This window comes from Pollicipes pollicipes, unplaced genomic scaffold (genome assembly GCF_011947565.3).
Source record: "Pollicipes pollicipes isolate AB1234 unplaced genomic scaffold, Ppol_2.1 Scaffold_1600;HRSCAF=1878_pilon_pilon_pilon, whole genome shotgun sequence".
Lineage (NCBI taxonomy): Eukaryota > Metazoa > Arthropoda > Thecostraca > Pollicipedomorpha > Pollicipedidae > Pollicipes > Pollicipes pollicipes.
This window is the reverse complement of record NW_023595962.1, coordinates 9,314,827-9,336,756: the sequence shown is the minus strand read 5'-3', so window position 1 is coordinate 9,336,756 and position 21,930 is coordinate 9,314,827. Positions and strand designations below refer to the sequence as shown.

Here is a 21,930-nt window from a genome sequence, read left to right as displayed (position 1 = left end):
GATACAAGGCGGCAGGGCTATGAAGGGGGTGTGCGGAATCTGCTGACGGTGCGAGGTGCCCGAGATGGGCGCGGTACGCACGGGTCCAGAAATGCTAGGCTGGGAAGAGACGTGCATACGCATCACCAAGAGATAGCTGTTTGTTTTTTTTACTGAGCGACTGATTAAGTGGCTGTTTGCGGCACGTACGTAAACATGTCATTTCTTCACACGTGCACACCTAGGAGGTCTCGGGTACCGCGCGCTGGGGAGGTCTCGAACGCCTCCATATTAGGCCAGTCACCTTACAGCAGACCTACTTTACCTCATAAAGTCATGATTTTTTGGACCTTAAGCGCAAGTCTGAGTTTTTGTATTTCGTGTTTATATTCTTCCATCAGTCAGGGAGCTTGCGCACTTAAGAACTTGGTGGCAGACTGGCGTAAGGACAGTTTGAGTGTTTTGTCATTAGAGGGCGTTGCAGACTGTGAAGTGCCAGGCATCTTTGTTTACGTCACGTGATCACTGTTCAGCTGGGATTCCAGCTAACTTCGCGCTGGCACCAGCGGTGATTCAGTGTGTGTGGCGTCGTTTCTTTGTGAGCAGGGAAGAGCTATTTCACTTCGCTTAGAGTGGCGGGCGTGTGAGGAGTGGGGTGTTGAGGGCATTCCGTTCTTTAATCGTTACGCAGTATCTTCGATAAAGATAACTGGGTGCGAACAAGGTCATCGTTTTTAATCGGAGGGTTGGAGGCAAGACGATGGCGTTGAAAGTGCTGATTCTCGCCACGCTGGTGGGAGGTGGGTGAAAAGTTTTACATTCTGACAACTGCATTTGACACAGACTGAGCACACCATGTACGTGGTGTGACACATATGTTTATGGCACACGATATGCATATACCATGCCATGGCGTTGACTCATTTGCTATTTGTGAGCAATGGTAGCTGTGCTCATGTGTGTTTTCTTTATATGAGTGTGATGGAAAATACCAATTATGAAATTTCATAAATATTTTTTTAAAAATTCAAGCCTGTGCAATTTGGAATATCTCACTGTTATTTGAAGTTCATCACACAAAATGGAAATAAATATTTGTGACATTCATGAACATAAATATGACATATAGGATGTGATTTACACAGCTCTGTGCCATCACTCAATATTCATTAGCATTTGTGCATGCCTTACATATATTGTTTTCTTCTGTTCCCTGCAGCTGCTGTGTGCGGCCCCACCATTGTTTCCCGAGGAGAAACTGGCCGGGTGCAACACAGACTCGGATCCAAAAAATGCACATTTGGTCCATCATACTGGTGTGATCATATCAGGTAATGGTGATTTGGTTGCATGACAGGATAGTGAGCAGGGTGGCTAGATTTGTGAATGTACTGTTCAAAATATGTTGTGCATAATGTTACAGTATTCTTTGATGTCTTCTCAGACATCATGGACTAAGTAAAACTTGCTGATTGCTAACATATATAAGGATATTATTTATTTGTATGCCTGTTTTCAAAACTGAGTATGGGAATGTTCATGCCATGAAATGACATTAAGATATTCTCTAATGTTTTATCAATTGATTTCTGATGCCTTTACACAGTAATAGGAATATAGAATTCAAATGTTCAAGCATGATAGGGTTCTAAATTTCTTATCAACTTACTACAGTGGCAAAGACTGCACTTTTCATTCTTTTAGGACACTTCTATTGCTTGTGTGTGTTTGAGGACAGAATCAATGATTAAACCAGCAGTGACCAGCCAAATTATATGATAACATATTTAATAGTTGTTTTTGTCTTTTGCTTAAAAATTCTGACAAGTTTTTCCAGTTTCTTCTTGTGATTGGACTGCCAGGGTGTGTCAAGCAATGTCAAATCACACTTTTGCTGTAACTTCAAATGATGATATGCATCAGCAGATGGAGCTTGTTCAGCTCACATTATTTGTTTGTAATGCATAACATGTCATGGTTTTAGGTCACCTGATTATGCAACAACATGAACCATCAGTGATAGCATGCTTTTGAATTTATTTATGCTCACTGCAGAATGATTTTGGTCAGTGTTGAAGACCTCAGCTGTTTGTTCTTGACGTTGCTGACCTGACATCCAGCACTAACTCATTCCACACACCTTCCCCTGCAGCAAGTCAGCTGAATGTGGCATGACCTCCTGGTGCATCGACAAGGTGTGGAACTACATGAGCCTGCCAGAGGACAATGATGATGTGTGCCACATCTGCCTGGACATGGTGAAGGAGGCTCGTGACCAGCTCAACAGCAATGAGACCCAGGTGAGGCCTGCACTGCCCTCCTCGGGTCGGGCGGTTGGCAGCCCGCACGGTCGCAGTCGAGGTGCCACGTCGCAGGCTCTTGTTGCTGATTAGAGCTTTAGGGCGCGCCGACTGCTGTGGTCATTTTGCGCCCACATGTCACATGCTCAAGCAGGCCAGATGCGGGTGGGATAGGCTGGTGTGTCACGACACCCTGCTGTACACCGAGGTGGGTTTTGTTCGCTGGCGCTTTAGCCGGTTTGTTCAGAGCTGTGGTATGCAACAGTCGCCATGCTGCGTGCCCTATTGGGACAGGCATGGTTGCTCGTTCAACAGACGGCGTGTCCGGCACCGCTGCAACGAGAGCGCTGGCGTGCTGGTCGTTTTCAGTTAGTGGGTAGCAAAGTGGGTGAGCATTTATTGACACGTGTGAATGAATTAGTCCACCATCTCAAAAAACTTGCTCTGTTTATGAAAAACTTGCAGCCTGCCGTGGATACCAGTTGGGAACGTGCCCTCGACCTCGAAAGACACAAGTTTTTCAGCTTCTCTCAGCAGACTAGGCTGTTTACCCGCGTTGAAACACCATCCGACCTCAGACTGCCATGTTTGAAGACCTCTGCGATCTGTGCGCGTCTAACAATATTTGTAGATCTTGGTGTCATCACCAGTAGCCTCACTGACACGGGAAGATCGTGGCAGTATTTAATGAGCGGCCGCTGGCTGTGCCCTAGAGCAGCGGGGTCCGCGTAGACCGGCTGCCGACGGTGGCGGGTGGCATCAAAGGTGTGGCTCTTCCGCTGCGGTGCTGCTGGCCTGCCAGGTGCCTCCGCAGACTGGTCTATTGTGCCTCCCGCCGGACTGAGGCCCCCCCTCCTCGGCTTCAGGGGCAGTGGACTCCGGCCCCGCTCCCGCGGTGCTCGGGGGTAGAGGGGGGGGGGGGGGGGACTCAGCGCCGGGCGCGACGGCTCGGTGACCTGCTGCGGCGTCCAAGGGTCGGCCCGGTGGTCTGCTGCGGCAACTAGGGGTCGGTCCGGTGACCTCCTGCGGCGACCAAAGCTCGACCCGGTGACCTGCTGCGGCGACTAAGGGTCGGCTCGACGACCTCCTGCGGCGACCAAGGGTCGGCCCGGTGACATGCTGCGGCCATCAAGGGTCGGCCCGGTGACCTGCTGCGGCAAACAAGGGTCGGCCCGGTGACCTGCTGCGGCAACTAAGGGTCGGCCCGGTGACCTGCTGCGGCGACCAAGGGTCGGCCCGGTGACCTGCTGCGGCAACTAAGGGTCGGCCCGGTGACCTGCTGCGGCGACCAAGGGTCGGCCCGGTGACCTGCTGCGGCGACCAAGGGTCGGCCCGGTGACCTGCTGCGGCGACCAAGGGTCGGCCCGGTGACCTGCTGCGGCAACTAAGGGTCGGCCCGGTGACCCGCTGCGGCAACCAAGGGTCGGCCCGGTGACCCGCTGCGGCGACCGAGGGTCGGCCCGGTGACCTGCTGCGGCGACTAAGGGTCGGCCCTATTACCTGCTGCGGCGACCAAGAGTTGGTCCGGTGACCTGCTGCGGCGACCAAGGGTCGGCCCGGTGACCTGCTTGCGCTGCCTCCTTTGGCCACGTCGCTCCAAAATGTCTGCCGAGGGCTGCCCGCCCCGGACGCTGGCAGCGAGCGCGTTGACCGGCTGCCGTGCCGTATCTGCGGTCCGCGGCGACAGTTCTGCTTGCGTAGCCGCGTGGCGACACGACGGCAGAAGCGTCAGCATCGGCCCCTGGGGCCGTTCAAGGTGACCTTGGGCGGCGCCTGACGGGCGTTAATGACGCTTGACGGCCGTCATTGGCGGTCTGCGGTTAACCACACGGCTTCCATTGGACCACCAATGGAACGGATAGCGAGGGGGGGGGGGAGCAGTGCGATGCGCACGCTTCGGAAGGATTGTGTCAGTGCCTTGGCGGTAAACACTACCCGTCGCTGGCTACTATTACAAGCATTACGCATGATTTGCCCCCATCCCCATCCCCCATCCGAACGCATTACGCCATTACGTGCCCCACGCACCGTTGACATGGAACACTGCTATGGAATAATCACCGCTTGTCAAAAATTACGGGAAAACAGCGACAACTGAGGTGAGCGGTCGCTGCACCAAACCCGAGGGGACTGACGGATGCATCAGTGGCTGGCCTTGCCATCGTGTGAGAGTTTGTTTATCCGCGAACAGCATCTGTAGTCGAGCACCAACAAACCGCCACGGCCGCTCCCAGTGCATCGTGCCGAATAGACTCTGACCCGGCGTGCTCTGGCTCTGATTAGACTGTGACCCGGCGTGCTCTGACTCTGAATAGACTCTGACCCGGCATGCTCTGACTGAATAGACTCTGACCCGGCGTGCTCTGATCTGAATAGACTCTGACCTGGCGTGCTCTAACTGATTAGACTCTGATCCGGCGTGCTCTGACTCTGAATAGACTCCGATCCGGCATGCTCTGATTCTGAATAGACTCTTACCCGGCGGGCATCTCCGTCCCGGCAGGAGGAGCTGAAGGAGGTGCTGGAGGGCTCGTGCAACCTGCTGCCGATCCGGCTGATCGCCAAGGAGTGCGACGAGCTGGTGGACGAGTTCATCCCGGAGCTGGTGGAGGTGCTGTCCTCGCAGATGAACCCGCAGGTGAGGTCAGCGCGCCGCCCCGGCTGGAGGAGCTCGGTCGCTGCGGACGGGCTCCTGAACCGGAGAGACGGCAGTAGGCGAACGGATCACGGCTGGGAGGCACGCCCTCATCACGCATCAGATCTTGTGTACCGGGGCGGCGCATCCGGGAAAACACATCAAATTGCCGGATGTGTTTCTTTCCTTATTAAACATTCAGCGCAACCATCTCCCTTTCCTTTGGTGCATTGCTATATTGAGTGATCCCGTATCCCTCTGTTTACCGCCTTCCGTCTTAAGCGATGACATCATGCGTAGTTATAAGTGATGTGGCGATGAGGATGCGTGGCGCCTCATTGCTGGTGAGGTTTCTCTGCACGTGATCCACCGGTAGCAAGGTGGTTAAGCTGCGTGTCGGGGAAACCAGAGGCACGTGGGTTCGATTCCCCACGGTAAAGCCCTGATGATAACAACTTCTAGGATCCTTCGCGGTGGTCCAATGCCGCGTTTGGCTTCTCCGTCCACTACAAAAGTCGGCTGTCGGGTTTCGGCATAGGTTTCATGATGGCATTGCACCAGTTTTGCGTCTGACTGGAGATAACGATTAGTTCCCGGTTTACTTTTTATTTAATTATTTGCATGTGAATACAGTCACATTAACCCGTTTTCACTGTTTTGGTGTTGGTTTGTTGCTCTGTCAGGTCGAGCTTTATCATGCGCTGCCCTCCCCAGTCGTAGCGGGGGCAAGAGGTTATTGCCCTGCTATTTTTTGTCGCCGGCGTCGAGACAGTCGGCCGGAGCGGCTCCTGTACGCTGTGCGTTGCCGGGCGGGCGGGTCGCCGGCCAGCGGCGGTGCCTGGAGCTCGTTTGACATGTCTCAGGGTGCAGACGCGTGACGTGACGCGACGTGACGCGACGACCGGGCGTCTGACGTCCGCTCCAGCGGCGCGCCAGACAGATACCGACGGCTCGCGGACCGTTACGTAACGCCCTGGTCCGCTGCGCGCGTCACGTGACTCGGTGGGGTGCCGCGAGCGCGTGCTCTGCCGCCTCGCGTCTCCTGCAAGCCGGCGGGTCCCAAGGGCTGCGTCGTCCACTGGGCCGCGAGCCTGCTGGCGGCAGCCGGTGCCGCGCATCGTGCATCGCCGCCACTGCGGTCGTCTCCTGCCCTGCGGCGGCGCACGGCTGGCACCGCGTGCTCAGGGCTGGGCCGGGCCGGCGGCGACGGACCGCACCGTGCCGTGCCGTGTCAGGGGGCGGGAGCGCTGACCGCGGGCGCCGCCGCGTCAGCCGCAGCGCCAGCCGCAGCGCCAGCCACCGCGCCGGCCGCCGAGCCGTGACGGTCACCTGCCGCGTGCTGGACGCTGGCGACCCCCGAGCGTCGGTGGCCGCCTGGCAAAACAGGGAGCCGGATGGGACTGGCTGCTGCTGGCCGACCGCGACCCCCGGCGATGCTGGCCGTGGCAGGATGTGGAGCAAAATCTCCGTCGAACTGGGATGGGACCTGTGAGCTGCTGAGAGACCACCGTCGTGTCGGGGTCCAGGCCGCGGCCGTCGCGTGGCAGTTCGCTGCCGGGTCCCGACTGTCACATGACAGTCCGCTGGCCGTTCCCGGCTGTCACATGGCACTCCGCTGTCCGGTCCGACTGTCACGCGGCAGTCTGCTGTCCGGTCCCGACTGTCGCGTGACAGCTGCCTTGTCCCGACGTGACAGTCCGCTGTCCGGCCCCGACTGTCACGTGACAGCTGCCGGGTCCGGATGGCTTTTTGCAGCGGTTGCCCGGCGGACGTTACTCAACGCCCTGTTTATTTGAAGCGGCCGGCCGGATGGCGGAGGATTGCCAGATGGGCGGGGTGGAAGGGGCCGGGGACCGACGGGCTTCCGCCGTTTCGTCAAGCACGTGGAGTCTAGCGGCCTGCGGCTCTTGCAAGAGCGGAGCAACGTCATGTTCGGGAGACTCTCGCAAGATTGCAGTAACGTCATGTTCGCAAGACTTGATTTATTCGTGGCTGCGAGTCGGCGCTTGCTTTTGTTTGCGTCTCTTCCTTCAGGAGCTATATAAACTGTGAATTGTATGCGCGTAGTTGTAGTATATGTATATATGTGTGTGCAGTAAGTGAATTTGCCCTGAACAGTCAGATCCGAAACAGTGGCCCGGTGTTACTGCTTGGGTCAGGATCCGGTCGTGCTCAGGTGGGGGTGGAGCTGGCCGTCGGCGGCGCAGCACGGCTCGCGCTCTGTCCCCCCCGCCCCTCGGCGGCGCCGATTCTCGTCCGTGTGGCCGGCGGCGGCACGCTGGCCCGGCGCGCTCGGGGGTGAGCGCTGCCGGGTCGGGTCGGGTCGGGTCGGGTCGCACGGGTCACGGCACATCGGCGACCGCGGACCGCCCGAGGCGGCGGCCTGTCTGCCGTGCACCGACCACAGCCGCGGCCGGGGAAGCGGGGGAAGACCCCGCCGCTCCCCGCCGCTCCCCGCCACCGAGATGGAGGCGGCGGGGGGCGGCGCGCGGCCCTTGTTTGTCTCGGAGCCCGGGTGCAGATCGGACCCTCGGCAGACCGGTCGGAGCGGATCCATGATATACGTGGCGTTTCATAGAATAGAAATGAGAACTGAATAGAATGGAAATAAATGCGGTCTATGAACGTTCTCGGGGAGCCGCCGCCCGAATGTTGGAAGCGCCACAGAAAATCGCCGCTGTTCAGCCTGACTGGGCGCGCACTCCGAGCGTGCCGCGCCGTCTGTGTACGCAGCTGCACGCGGCAGCAGGGAAGTAGGCGTTCGCGATTTATAAGATGGAACGGAGCAGTTGGTGCGGGATGTTGCAACGGAATATTCCCTGCACGCCGTCGTCCGCTGTGTAGTCAGCGCCCACACCCTCCGGGGGTCACGTCGCGCGTTTCTAAGCGTGGCGCGCATCTGACAGGAGCACCGGTATGCCATTCTGGACGGAACGCCTTTCATATCGGGAATCCGCATGTCTTCACTGGCGTCGTTGCCTGCCGAAGGGCCGGTGCTCGAAAACGCAACCACCGAAACGCTACTGCAGACAGAAGTCGTGGCGCTCACTCGCTGTCCACACGTGCTGGGGAGCACGAGGTCGTCGTGAGCGCGAGCCGGCCCGGTTGTGGACTGACCGCCTGACGCCTGCGAGCGCCGGTGGGTCGCGAGCTGTCGTCAGCTCTCCGCCGGAGCCCGGCCGGCCCGGCTGTGGTCACCAGCCGGCCGGCGGACGTCACGCCGCGTCACCGTGTGACTCACCGGCCCGGCCCGGCCCGGCGCAGATCGCGAGAGAGGAGGGGAGGGAGAGGCGTCGTTTCATGGGCCCGGCGGGGCGGACAGGGAGTGTCCAGGAGCATGGCCCGAGGGGGGGGGGGAGGGAAGAGGCGGCTTGTTCGTCTCGTGCAGCCGGCGGGCCGGACAGGGGGTGTCCGGGAGCAGGGTCCGAGGGAGGGAGGGGAGGGAGGGAGAGGCGCCGTCTCGTGCAGTCGGCGGGCAGGACAGGGGGGGTGTCCGGGAGCAGGGTCCGAGGGAGGGATGGAGAGGTGTTGTTTCATTAGCCCGGCGGGCCGGACAGGGGGTGTCCGGGGGCAGGGTCCGAGGGATGGAGGGGAGAGGCGCCGTCTCGTGCAGCCGGCGGGCCGGACAGGGGATGTCTGGGAGCAGCGTCCGAGAGAGGGAGGGAGGGAGAGGCGTCGTTTCATGGGCCCGGCGGGCCAGACAGGGGGCGAACGGGAGCGTGGTGCGAGGGAGGGAGGGAGAGGCGCCGTTTCATGAGGGAAAAGACTGGGAGGGAAGCAGCGGGCGAGAGCGTCGTTTCATCGGCCCGGCGGGCCGGACGGGGCTGACCGGGAGGGGAGCAGCGGGCGAGAGCGCCGTGACATGCGGCCGGCGGGCCGGAGGTTCGCGGTCGGGTATGTGTATCATCCCTGACCTCCGAGCTGGACGGTGACGCTGACGGCGGCTTGTTTATCGGACCAGAGACGAGCCAGGCAGCGCCAGAGCTCGTGACACCAATGACCTCAGCAGCCACAGGCTGGGACGAGGATGGGAGGGGGAGGGGGCGCCACGGGCGCGGCGCCAACACGCCGCGGCTTGTGTGCGTCGCAACGTGTCCTGCCGCACAGTCTCTGCCCGGCGGCCGCTGCGCCACTAGCTAAACATAACTGGGGCACATGTGCGGCCGCTGCGGGCGGTGACGCATGGCCCGGGGCTGGCCCGGCCGCCGGCTGCAGCCGACCCTGCCCAGCTCGGGAACGGGGGCTGCGCAGCGGCCGCCGCGCCGGCTCCAAAACACCGCTCGGGGCCGACGATGCGGACCCGGGCTCCGATGATCTGCAACCACGCAAGCAGCGGCGGTGCTTGTTAGCAGTTGGAGCTGCTGTGCATTTGCTTTTTAAGTTTAAGTCGCTGCAGTCGTTTTGCTCAGACCTTTTTGGCCGTTCGCGCACCTTAGTAGCCCCGGGAATGCGTTGACTTAAATTGGTCACCAAGAGTCGCCCGGTGGGCGTGCGCTATGCTGAACATCGGCGGGTTTGTGTGCATCAGTATGGCTTTCCAGCTGCCGCTCTCGTTGTTACAATGCGAATATCGGCGCCGTTGCGTACCGGCGGGTTTGTGTGACCCGTGTTTTGATTGCGGCCTTTTTAGCGGGACTCGTGCGCGCCCGCGCGGGAAACGCTGCCGGCTTTTGTTTTGCCGCATCGGACGTTTTTCGTCGGTTATCGGTGCGATGCACACAGACAGTCGGATTTGTGCCAGAATGAACCGAGCTCACGGGATGTCCTGCTTGCTGCACCAGACAGCGTATCACTGCTGTGCCAGGCATAGTGTCATCGCTGCACCGGACAGTGTCATCGCTATACTGGGCATGGTGTCATCGCTGTACAAGGCATAGTGTCACCGCTTATTTGCGACATATATTTGTCGACGAGACAGAAGCTGTGTTATGTCGCCTTGCTGGCGTGCTGTTCCCTTCACTTGCACCCAGGCTGTCAGCTGACACCATGCGTGTCTGTGTGTCAGGTGGTGTGCCAGACGGCCGGACTGTGCAACTCTCCGCGGGTTGACAAGCTGCTGGAGGATCGGAGCCACAAGGTGAGTGTGCCAGCCGCTGCCCGTAGTGGGCCCCGGCCCACCGGGCAGTGGTCGGTCCCGCCGGATCCACCGCGAGAGACGGCCCCATCGGACCTCTCCCGTAGGCCGTTTGATGTGCGCAGTTGCGGAAGGGATGGCAGGTCACTGCCTGCGATTTGGATGCCGCAACCAGCTGGTCCCGACAGTTGCGTCCGCAACGCTAGACTGGACGTCGCCGCACAACGCTAGACCACTTGGCTGACCGATGTTGATGTCAATGGTTAGTCCCGAAACTGAACAGAGAGTGTTGTTGTGAGTGTGCCGTGCCATTTGGGCTTCTCAGAACAAGAAAGCCAGCTGTCTGCGAGCCGGTCAAGTGCCACCACATAACGAGCACACAAGAACTGGCGTGCGTGGTTCCTGGAAACCTTGGACTACACTGTAGCCTCGCCCGCGCCTCCCCTCTCCCATCGCAATCAGCTCATCTGGTGCTTGACTCCACACGCGGAGCGACATCGCATCCGTGGCGGCGGTGCCGGCCGTCGCGTCTGCTAGACGCGGGCACCCCTGACCCGGCTGCCGGCAGTCGGCGCTGTGCGTCCGCCGGCCGCAGCTGTGCCGGCCGCGGCGGGCTGACAGAGCGCTCGGCCGGCCGCAGCTGTGCTGGCCGCGACGGGCCGACGGAGCGCTCGGCCGGCCGCAGCTGTGCCGGCCGCGACGGGCCGACGGAGCGCTCGGCCGGCCCCAGCTGTGCCGGCCGCGGTGGGCTGACGGAGCGCTCGGCCGGCCGCAGCTGTGCCGGCCGCGGCGGGCCGACGGAGCGCTCGGCCGGCCGCAGCTGTGCCGGCCCGCGGCGGGCTGACGGAGCGCTCGGCCGGCCGCAGCTGTGCCGGCCGCGGCGGGCTGACGGAGCGCCGTCACGTGCGGTCTCCGCGGTGCCGGCCGGCCGGCGGACAGGGCACCGCCGGCTGGTGTCGAGCGCCACAGCGCCGCCGGGGCGCCAAGGCGGCTGCCGCGGTGTGCCTGCCCGCTCGGATTGTGTTGCCCGTGCCCCCCCCCCCCCCCGTCCGTCCGTGCCGCTCCGGGAGCGAGGGTCGCCGCTGTCACGTGCCGCCGGCTCACTGGCGGCGGGGCCGGGCTCGCCCGCCGGAAGCGGCCCTCTGGTCCGGCCCTGTCACGCCCGTTCGCGGCCACGGCGTCGGGCAGCGGGCCCGCCCGCCAGGCTATGACTTCGGCGCGGCTCGGCGGTGGCTGCACTGGCGATGGCCGGCTGAGGGACGCACGGATGACGGACGTCGGTCCAGGGACGTGCTGATGACGGACGTCGATCCAGGGACGCGCGGATGACGGACGTCGGTCCAGGGACGCGCGGATGACGGACGTCGGTCCAGGGACGCGCGGATGACGGACGTCGGTCCAGGGACGCGCGGATGACGGACGTCAGTCCAGGGACGCGCGGATGACGGAAGTCGGTCCAGGGACGTGCTGATGACGGACGTCGGTCCAGGGACGCGCGGATGACGGACGTCGGTCCAGGGACGCACGGATGACGGACATCGGTCCAGGGACGCGCGGGGAGGTGGTCGTCAGTCGCGGGATGTCAGCGAGCTCACCTGTCCGTTGAGGGACTTCCGGAAGGGTGTGGGGATGGGGCGGGATACCCCGGTGCAGCCTGGCCCGGGGCGAATCGGATGCGTCACATGGTCAGCTGACGGCCACGGGATGGCGGCTCATGTTGGCAGCCGTGCTCAACGACCAGGGACCAGCGTTCGGTGCGCGTTGGGATCCAATGTTTAGAGTTCAGTCAGGCGCCTTTGTTCGTGTCAGGTTCTCCGCCGCCGGGCGCGTGGCACGGCCGCCGCTGCAGACGAGGCCACGCGCCGCCGTCCGTCCCGCTCTGGTGCGCGTCGTCGGCCCCGGAGCTCCCCCTGATGAGCTGACGTCCTGACAATCGGGCCAATTGCCTTTGTCGCGCACTTACGCGACTCTGCCGCCCGGCCGGCCAGCGGCGGCCGCACGTGCGCTGTTTTGCCACGCTTGGGGCTCCGCTCAGGGCTCTGTGAGTCATGTCCCGTGGCGTTTCTCCGACGTGGATAGGCGGCTTCCTCGGTCGGCGTCGTTGTGCTGCAAAGGAGCGTGCGGAAAACTGTGTTCTTGCCACCGTCAGTCAGCTGGTTGTCGCGTATCGTCGTATCGCGAACGATTTGTGATAAGCGGGCGAAGATAATGTTCGCTCCTGGTGCCTATCCGCTCCATTGCAGTGCGGCATGACCATGCTGGTGTGCTCGATACTCGAGCAACATTTGTGGATATTGCACGATCATTTTGCGTCAGATCACATTCTTTCTCAAGCTGCACGGAATAGAGCAGGCGCCCACGCCACGTCCCAGAATAAATAAGGCGTCTGGCCATGTGCTCCACCGGCGGTGCGGACCCGCTTTCTCCCACCGGTCCTTGACCCGCGATGGCTGACAGGCCACGGTATCTGCTGCAGCCGGCTGTCGGCCCCGCCCGCCGAAGCCAATCGCCGGCTCGGCCTGCCGGAGCCGATAGTCGACTCTGCCTGCTATAGCCCACAGATGACTGTGCCTGCTGTGGCCGGTGGTCGACTCTGCCTGCTGTACCCCACAGATGACTGTGCCTGCCATGGCCGGTGGTCGACCCAGCCTGCTATAGCCCACAGATGACTGTGCCTGCCATGGCCGGTGGTCGACCCAGCCTGCTATAGCCCACAGATGACTGTGCCTGGTGTGGCCGGTGGTCGACTCTGCCTGCCATAGCCGACAGATGACTGTGCCTGCCATGGCCGGTGGTCGACTCTGCCTGCTACAGCCCACAGATGACTGTGCCTGGTGTGGCCGGTGGTCGACACTGTCTGCCGGCTCCGTCACGTGCGGACGCGCCCTTTGCCAGCGCACCGGGCGTCACGGGCCGTGACTCACGGCCGTCCGTGCGTGCCTTGCGCTCCGTGACGCCACGCCCCCTCCCCTCCTCCCCTCCACTGGTGTGTAGCGCTTCCGGCGGGCAGATTTCTGCGGGAGAGGCGCGGACAACGCTCCAGCGCGCTTTTCTGCGACGATTCTCGCCGTTTTGCCGCCAGCTAACAAGCGGCTCGGAGTGGGGGCGGGCGTGTGGCCCCGGTTTTGGTCTGCTTATGACGCGGCAGCCGTGTTCAGAGGCGGCGGCGGATGCCGAAGACCCACTGTGGGTGACATGCTCTTGAGGCTTGGCTCGCCGGTTATTTCTGGTCGCGACAGAGGGGCGGTCGCCCGTGTGACCCGGCTTATAACGTCCAGTGGGGCTTCCTTTGCAGAAGCTGGCGGAGAAACCGGCTGACGCGTGCGCCACCTGTCAGCAGAAGACGACAGCTTTGAAGCAGTATGTGGCCGCTGGAGGGCAGCAGCAGCTGCTGGACAGCCTGCTGCCGGTACGTGAGCTTGTGCATGAGCCCATGGCTGGAGGTCCCGCTGAGGTCGGTGGGAGTTGGGCCTTAAAAGTTTTTGTTTTGTTTTAGTATGGTTGTAGATCAATGACGTGCACATGCCGTTTTCCACCCAGAACAACTTTTTGAGTGTCTGCGGTGGGGAGAGGTTAGCTTCGATTTTGAAACTGTCAGTTGGTAATACTGATGAGCATTATTCAACGGCCCTGATATGGGATGTCAGTATGTAGGAAAAGTGACGTCAGTGGAAGGGATCGAAACGGTTCACCTACGGAAACGTTAGTGTTCCACTGTGATTGTGAGGGAAAGCTCGTCAGCGTGAAAACGTGTGGCGAGAATGATCCGTAGCCGCTCTGTAGCGATACCCCGAGATTCAGCTGAGTACTGACCCCAGATGTTAGGATGGAGATTGCGTGTGGGGTTGGAGGGAGGAGGCACGCTATCAGTGAGACTCAATTAAATTGTCGCCCAAGTTTTCTATGATCAGGCGCTGTAGTTAAGCTCAGACTGAAGACAAAGCATTGATGCGTGTCAGTTTCACCCCACGTGGAGTGAACGTGCAGCACAGGGCCGGACCTTGTGCCGTCTTCGTGCATGAGCCCATACTGAGCCGCCGTCGCTCACTCCTGTTGCGCCGCCGTCGCTCACTCCCGCCCCGCCGCCGTCGCTCACCCCTGCCCCGCCGCCGTCGCTCACTTCCGCCCCGTCGCCGTCGCTCACTCCTGCCCCGTCGCCGTCGCTCACTCCTGCCCCGTCGCCGTCGCTCACTCCTGCCCCGTCGCCGTCGCTCACTCCTGCCCTGCCGCCGTCGCTCACTCGTGCCCCGCCGCCGTCGCTCACTCGTGCCCCGCCGCCGTCGCTCACTCCCGCCCCGCCGCCGTCGCTCACTCGTGCCCCGCCGCCGTCGCTCACTCGTGCCCCGCCGCCGTCGCTCACTCCTGCCCCTGCCGCCGTCACTCACTCGTGCCCCGCCGCCGTCGCTCACTCGTGCCCCGCCGCCGTCGCTCACTCGTGCCCCGCCGCCGTCGCTCACTCGTGCCCCGCCGCCGTCGCTCACTCGTGCCCCGTCGCCGTCGCTCACTCGTGCCCCGCCGCCATCGCTCACTGGTGCCCCGCCGCCGTCGCTCACTCGTGCCCCGCCGCCGTCGCTCACTCGTGCCCCGTCGCCGTCGCTCACTCGTGCCCCGCCGCCATCGCTCACTGGTGCCCCGCCGCCGTCGCTCACTCGTGCCCCGCCGCCATCGCTCACTCGTGCCCCGCCGCCGTCGCTCACTCGTGCCCCGCCGCCATCGCTCACTCGTGCCCCGCCGCCGTCGCTCACTCGTGCCCCGCCGCCATCGCTCACTCGTGCCCCGCCGCCGTCGCTCACTCGTGCCCCGCCGCCGTCGCTCACTCGTGCCGCTCCGCCGTCGCTCACTCGTGCCCCGCCGCCGTCGCTCACTCGTGCCCCGCCGCCGTCGCTCACTCGTGCCCCGCCGCCATCGCTCACTCGTGCCCCGCCGCCGTCGCTCACTCGTGCCCCGCCGCCGTCGCTCCACTCGTGCCGCTCCGCCGTCGCTCACTCGTGCCCCGCCGCCGTCGCTCACTCGTGCCCCGCCGCCGTCGCTCACTCCTGCCCCGCCGCCGTCGCTCACTCGTGCCCCGCCGCCGTCGCTCACTCGTGCCCCGCCGCCGTCGCTCACTCGTGCCCCGCCGCCGTCGCTCACTCGTGCCCCGCCGCCGTCGCTCACTCCCGCCCCGCCGCCGTCGCTCACTCCCGCCCCGCCGCCGTCGCTCACTCGTGCCCCGCCGCCGTCGCTCACTCGTGCCCCGCCCCGCCGCCGTCGCTCACTCGTGCCCCGCCGCCGTCGCTCACTCGTGCCCCGCCGCCGTCGCTCACTCCCGCCCCGCCGCCGTCGCTCACTCGTGCCCCGCCGCCGTCGCTCACTCGTGCCCCGCCGCCGTCGCTCACTCGTGCCCCGCCGCCGTCGCTCACTCGTGCCCCGCCGCCATCGCTCACTCCCGCCCCGCCGCCGTCGCTCACTCGTGCCCCGCCGCCGTCGCTCACTCCCGCCCCCGCCGCCGTCGCTCACTCGTGCCCCGCCGCCGGTCGCTCACTCGTTGCCCCGCCCCCGCCGCCGTCGCTCACTCGTGCCCCGCCGCCGTCGCTCACTCCTGCCCTGCCGCCGTCGCTTCAACTCCCGCCCCGCCGCCGTCACTCACTCGTGCCCCCGCCAGCCGTCGCTCACTCGTGCCCCGCCGCCATCGCTCACCCCCGCCCCCCGCCGCCGTCGCTCACTCCAGCCCAGCTGCCGTCGCTCACTCGTGCCCCGCCGCCGTCGCTCACTCCCGCCCCGCTGCCGTCGCTCACTCCTGCCCCGCCGCCGTCGCTCACTCCCGCCCCGCCGCCGCAGGTTTGCCGTGACCTGGGGTCGTACAGTGACGCCTGCGCCGGCGATCTGGCCGCGCACATCGACGTCATCTACCAGTGGGTGGGCCGAGCTGGACACGGACGGCATTTGTCTGGCTGGGCAACGCCTGTCCCCGGCCTCTTCGACGAGACGGTGAGCATGGCAAGCTGGCAGCTGTGGGGTGAGTGGTGGGCATGTCAGAGGCGGGAGTCGGAGGGTAGGTGGCGAGCATGTCAGAGGGGTGGGGGAGGGGGAGGGAGCGGTGAATATTTCAGAGGGGAACGGGGGGGGAGGGTGACCATGTCAGGGGGAGATTCGGGGGGTGGACAATAATATTGCTTGAGGCGGGACTCGGAGGCGAAGGTGACCATGTCAGATGGGAGATTCGGTGGGTGAACGATGATAATGCCAGAGGTGGGACGCGGAGCGCCGCGGCCCGGATCAGGGACCCGGTTTCGAAGGATGCTCGCCAGGCGACTGTAGGAGGCGGGTTCTCTTCCTTGCAACGGGTATGCATTTACGTGCCCGCACAGTTGATCTTCCGCCATGCGATGTGTACGGCAGACTTAGCGGGTTTCAGGTGTGAGCCCACTCCTCACACTCGAGCATGGTTGGGGGAGGCTGGCCAGGCGGGGCCCTGTGGCTCCAGCTGAGGAACAGCCTGTGCTGCCATCTGGTGAGGGCTTTCAGACCAGAGGCGTGCCGCAGGCGCAGGTGGCGCCTCCCAGAAGCGTCTGTCACACTGCACTCCCTGCCGTCCCGTGCTGCAGCTGACTGAACAGCCTCTTGTCGTGTACAGCTGCTGCAGCTGACTGAACAGCCTTCTGTCCTGTCCGGCCACTGCAACTGACTGAGCTGCTGTCTGTCCTGTTCGCTGCTGCAGCTGACTGAACATTTCTCTGTCCTGTCCAGCTGCTGCAGCTGACTGAGCCGCTCTCTATTCTGTCCAGCCGTTGCAGCCGACTGATTCCCTCTACCCTGTCCAGCCGCTGCAGCTGACTGAGCTGCTGTCTGTCCTGTCTGCCGCTGCAGCTGACTGAACAGTTCTCTGACCTGTCCAGCCGCCGCATCTGACTGAGCGGCTCTCTATCCTGTCCAGCCGCTGCAGCTGACTGAGCTGCTGTCTGTCCTGTCCAGCCGCTGCAGCTGACTGAACAGCTCTCTGTCCTGTCCACCCGTCGCAGCTGACTGAGCAGCCTTCTGTCGTGTCCAGCTGCTGCAGCTGACTGATTCCTTTTCTATCCTGTGCAGCCGCTGCAGCTGACGGCGACGGGCCCGGCCGTGGACTGCGATCTCTGTATTCACATCGTGAAACACTGGCGGGACATCCTGGTGGCCAACACCACCAAGGAGGAGTTCAAGGAGATCCTGGACGGCATCTGCTCCAAGACCAAGGCCTGGGCGCCCAAGGTACGCGCCAGTTGGTGCAGCGTGGGGCGTCATGATTACGATGCGAATTCGAATACAAAGGTTTCCCTCGATGCGGGGAAAGTTATGAACTGTCTGACATTGATAGCCTGTTAAAGTAATCAGTAGCTATTGATGTGGACTACGGCTATGAACTCGTGGGCTTTGGCTAAGCGCACGCAGTTCCCGTTTCGCCCATTGATAATAAACAGCCAGTGTGAATGACCTAAAGCTGGTCTGTGGCGGGTGGAGACGATTCACAGCTCACGGAAGAAAATGCACCATCATCATGCACTCTGACCCATGCGGGTATCTGCTGCAGTGCACACAGCTGGTGAACGAGTACTACGAAGTGATCTACGATTACCTGGTGAACCAGATGCGCGCGCATACCATCTGCAAGGCCATCGGCCTGTGCTCCAAGCCCGGCCAGGCGAGTTCACCCGGCCGTGTCCGGGGGAGGCTGCGCGGGTCATGTGTGCACTGTGCGGTGTGTGATCACTGATCAGCCCGGCCGGGCGGGTCCATCGGGAGGTGGCGGCGGGGGAGGGAGCTGGCCAGGCGAGTCTATGTGGGAAGGTGGCGGGGAGGGAGCTGGGAAATCATGCTGGTCGTTTGGGAGCGAAAGGCTTGTGGTTTGTGGGAGGAGGGGAGGAGTGCGGGGTTGAGGGCGTGAGGTTGTTAGCATTGCTCCACGGCTGAAGCTTCCGTCACCGCACCGCATGGTGTTGTGTACGGAGACGTATTTAGTGATGGAGTATGGACGTTAAGATCAAAAGGTCGTGGATGGAACTGACCAGCAGCTGTGGTCCAGGTGTTCACTCAGGATTCCCGTGAGCATGCGTGATGTTGGTACCGTCCGTACCTGTACATTTTTGTATCGCACAGGAGTGGGAAAGGGAGGGTGGTGTAATGACTGGCACACCTTTGCATTATAACATCCACGGGCCGCTCGCATTGTCTCCTCTGTGGGCCAGCTCTTTTCTGAGTGCGGTGCTGACCTGCTTGTTTGTGCTCATGTATGCTGTTTAGGTTGTCCGCCCCTCTGACCCTGTCTGACCTCTCAGTCGGTCTGTCTGTCCCTCTGACCCCATCTGACCGGCCCCCGTCAGTCTGCGCCGTCCTTCTGGCCCCGTCTGACCTCTCAATCGGTCTGTCTGTCCCTCTGACCCCGTCTGACCGGCCGCCGCCGGTCTGTTCTATCCCTCTGACCCCGTCTGACCGGCCGCCGTGTCGCAGTCGGTGCCGCTGGGGGCCGTGGTGCCGGCTGGCTCGGAGGCGGCCGCTGTGCTCGGCGCGCAGCCGCTGCTCCGCCTGCAGCCGTCGCTGGAGATGCCGCTGGCCAAGCTCACCCCGCCGCAAGAGCTGCACACCGGTGAGTGGTGCCGCCGGCGCACGCCGCCGGTCTGTCCTGGTCAAGACGGCCGGCTGGGAGGCGGGGAGAGGGCCTGATCGTGGTCATGTCAGAAGGGGACCGGGCAGCCAGCGGTGGAGTGTGCTGTGACCGGCTGCTTCTGTCACGGGATCGCTAGGCCCCTCATGGCTGGCCCACCGCCCGAGCGGAGCGCCCGCCAGCTGGCCCCTCGCGTGTGGAACGGCTGTACGGCCGCCGGCGGGGACACGGGGCCGTGCTGCGGCGCTGGCGCTGCGTGTGTGACCGCCGCCCCTGCGCCCTCCGCAGTGGCCTGGAGAAGAGCCCCGTGCATGAAGGTCCCGAAGCTGCACCACGTCCAGCTGAAGAAGTCGCCGCCCCGCGCCTACGGCAACGATGGCCGTGAGTGGACGACTGAGCCGGCTGCTCTGAGCGCAGAGGCTCAGGGGGAGTAAGGGGGGGGGGGGTAGGTAGTAGTGGAGGGACCGCCTTTGACCCGCGGCGGCGGGTCGAAGGGAGTCGCGCACGCCGAGTGGTATTCCACTCATCTTCATCATGTGTCAGCATTCATCACGTCATCTTCAGGCTCCGTGTCAAAAGTCATCTTTTGTGATTCGTGATGCCGCAGTGCGCATGGTAACACGCGGTAGACGCAGCGTTGTCCCTCGCAGCCACGCGTGGCGAAGCCCATGATAAGTCAAATCTCCGAATCACACATCGGCTTTGTGGCACCTGAGGCCACCCGGTGCTCACTGTGCGACAGTGCGGCACCTGAGGCCGCCCAACATTCTCTGTGCGACAGTGTGTCACTTATGGCCACTTGTTCTCTGTGGAGCAGTGTGACACCTGAGGCCACCCTGTGCTCCTCATCTTACAGGGGACAATGTGGCACTTATGGACACCCGGTGCTCACTGTGCGACAGTGCGGCACCTGAGGCCGCCCGGTGCTCTCTGTGCGACAGTGTGGCACCTGAGGCCGCCCAACATTCTCTGTGCGACAGTGTGTCACTTATGGCCACTTGTTGTTCTCTGTGGAGCAGTGTGACACCTGAGGCCACCCTGTGCTCTCTCATCTTACAGTGTCTGTGTGTGCTCTCTCATCTTACAGGGACAGTGTGGCACTTATGGCCACCCGGTGCTCACTGTGCGACAGTGCGGCACCTGAGGCCGCCCGGTGCTCTCTGTGCGATAGCGTGACCTGACGCCCCTCCCCCGACAGTGGCGCACCCTAACCCGCTGGAGGGCTCTCCTATACCTGCTGCCGAGGTGCTGCCCGTCGGCCAGCTGCCGCTCTCGCGGCTGGGCCTGCCCGACATGAGCGGCCTCTTCCAGCGCAACACCGAGCTCTGTGACATCTGCGAATTCGGCCTGCAGGAGCTGCGGAAGGTGCTGATGGAGGACGCGACAGAGGTGAGGCTCCTGGCCGCGCGCCCGCCGCGGCCGCCGCGGCCGGCCGGCTGCCGGCGCGGCGCGTCGCGGCGCGGCGTGGCGCTGCGGTGGTGGCGCGCGTGCGAACGCGGCGATGTCGTCCCGCGTGGTCGTGCCTGTCGCAGATAAGGCGGGCGCCGCGCTGGCTGGGCCACTCGCCTCGGCCGTGCTCGATACTTTCCAGCGGCTGCCGCGCTGTCGCACGTCGGTCGGGCGCGCCCCTGCATTATGAGGGGGGGGGGGGGGTATTGGTTGCCGGACTAGCGGGGTTGGCTGGTCAACATGGTTGGCTGTGCCTGAACGATGGTTGACATTTTGACACGCGAAGGGCTTTGACGGCATGATTAGTCTATTATGCCCCTTTGAACTGGCCGCTGTAAATTCGATAACGAACAGCGATCGTTAACTGTATCAGTAGGGTATCAGTTCGCACACTACGTGTACTCGCGTGACGGTAGTTTTCTCTGGCTTTGGAATTTGTCCACTCTGTGCTCACTCACTCATAAGGAAACGAATTTTCCTCCATGGAAGTCATAACTGGACGGGTTGCGAACGAGTGTGTGCTGTAGCGTGTGTGGCTCGCCTGTGTCTGTTCCACGAACGGCGAGTCCGCCTGTGTCAGCTCCACGAGCGGCGAGCCCGCCTGTGTCAGCTCCACGAGCGGCGAGTCCGCCTGTGTCAGCTCCACGAGCGGCGAGCCCGCCTGTGTCAGCCCCACGGGCGGCGGGCCGCGTCTGGCGGATGGTCCTGACCGGCGCTCCTGACCGTTGCCTCCGACCGGCCAGGACGAGCTGACTGAGCAGGTGGGCCGCCTCTGCCACCTGCTGCCGCGCACGCTGGCCAACCGCTGCAACAAGTTCGTCGCCACCTACGGCGACTTCATCATCACCATGTTGGCACAGGAGATCGACCCCAGCGAGGTGAGGGGGCGGCCGGCCGCGGCTGCGGCGCGCGGTGATGAGATCCGTGTGAGGTGAGGCGAGAGGTGAGTCAGGTGTGCGGTGACAGGTGCGTGAGGTGAGACATGACAGAGGTGAGGTGAGGTGGGAGATGCGTGAGGTCAGTTGTGAGGCGTGTGAGGAGAGGTGAGAGGTGTGTGGGGTGAGAGAGGTGTGGGGGGAGCTGGGAGATGAGTGAGGAGAGTTGGGAGGCATGTGAGGAGAGGTGAGAGTGTGTGAGGAGAGGTGGGAGGTATGTAGGGTGAGGTGAGAGGTGTGTGAGGTGAGGTGAGAGAGGTGTGGGAGCATTGTGATTTCGTCTAGATCTCTTCGTCGGGCATCCGTCGTGATATTTGGTTATCGGAGCGTTCTCGGATTCCTCGACTGTGCGGTTTGTGGCGCCCTTATCATGACGATAGACGTGTGCGTGTCAACGCGTCTGCGTTAACCGCTACGTGTCTGGGAAACCAGAGGTACGGGGCTCGATTCCCCACGGTGCCCGCCCTTCCTGTCAGGGTGAGAGACAGGCGACGCCATATAGCCCCAGCGGCCGAGAGCGTCGTAAAGCCCCAATGACACACACGTTATGAGAAGGTGTGCGTGTGGTAATTGGTACTTGTGCGTGACGTGGTGTGTGACGCGCTCGTGATGATCGGCTCTGGTGCGCGTGACGCTAGGTGCCAATTCTCCTGGTGATGACACTAGCGCGCGCGTGTCGCATGATATTGTGACGCGGGACGGCGGTGGAACCGTTTACCCTGGTGTCGTCCACCAAGGGTGCTGCCTACGCACTGTGGGTTCCCGTGTCCGCGCCGGACCGCTCACGGAGGCTCAACTGGAGGAGTCTGAGTCCTCCGAGCAGCTATCCTCCGAGGAGCGTGTGGACGAGGCGCCCGGCTGCGCCATCTGTGAATACGCCATGAACACCCTGCTCGACTACCTTAAGGACAAGAAGACCGAGGTGGGCATGTGTACCGTGTTGG

At 62.8% G+C, this 21,930-nt stretch overlaps 1 protein-coding gene across 1 annotated transcript in view; it reads left to right on the top strand.

Annotated features, from left to right (window-relative positions):
* The first annotated feature begins 2,150 nt into the window (after nucleotides 1–2,150).
* The window catches only part of LOC119093584 (prosaposin-like), a 21,708-nt gene continuing 1,928 nt past the window's right edge, over nucleotides 2,151–21,930 (top strand). Inside the window, exons 1-12 of the mRNA XM_037216562.1 lie at nucleotides 2,151–2,279; nucleotides 4,783–4,917; nucleotides 9,920–9,991; nucleotides 13,284–13,397; nucleotides 15,806–15,955; nucleotides 17,054–17,212; nucleotides 17,532–17,642; nucleotides 18,530–18,584; nucleotides 18,891–18,983; nucleotides 19,801–19,991; nucleotides 20,795–20,929; nucleotides 21,777–21,908. Of these exons, the coding sequence (XP_037072457.1) occupies nucleotides 2,151–2,279; nucleotides 4,783–4,917; nucleotides 9,920–9,991; nucleotides 13,284–13,397; nucleotides 15,806–15,955; nucleotides 17,054–17,212; nucleotides 17,532–17,642; nucleotides 18,530–18,584; nucleotides 18,891–18,983; nucleotides 19,801–19,991; nucleotides 20,795–20,929; nucleotides 21,777–21,908 (1,476 nt within the window). The remainder of the gene's footprint in view (nucleotides 2,280–4,782; nucleotides 4,918–9,919; nucleotides 9,992–13,283; nucleotides 13,398–15,805; nucleotides 15,956–17,053; nucleotides 17,213–17,531; nucleotides 17,643–18,529; nucleotides 18,585–18,890; nucleotides 18,984–19,800; nucleotides 19,992–20,794; nucleotides 20,930–21,776; nucleotides 21,909–21,930) is intronic.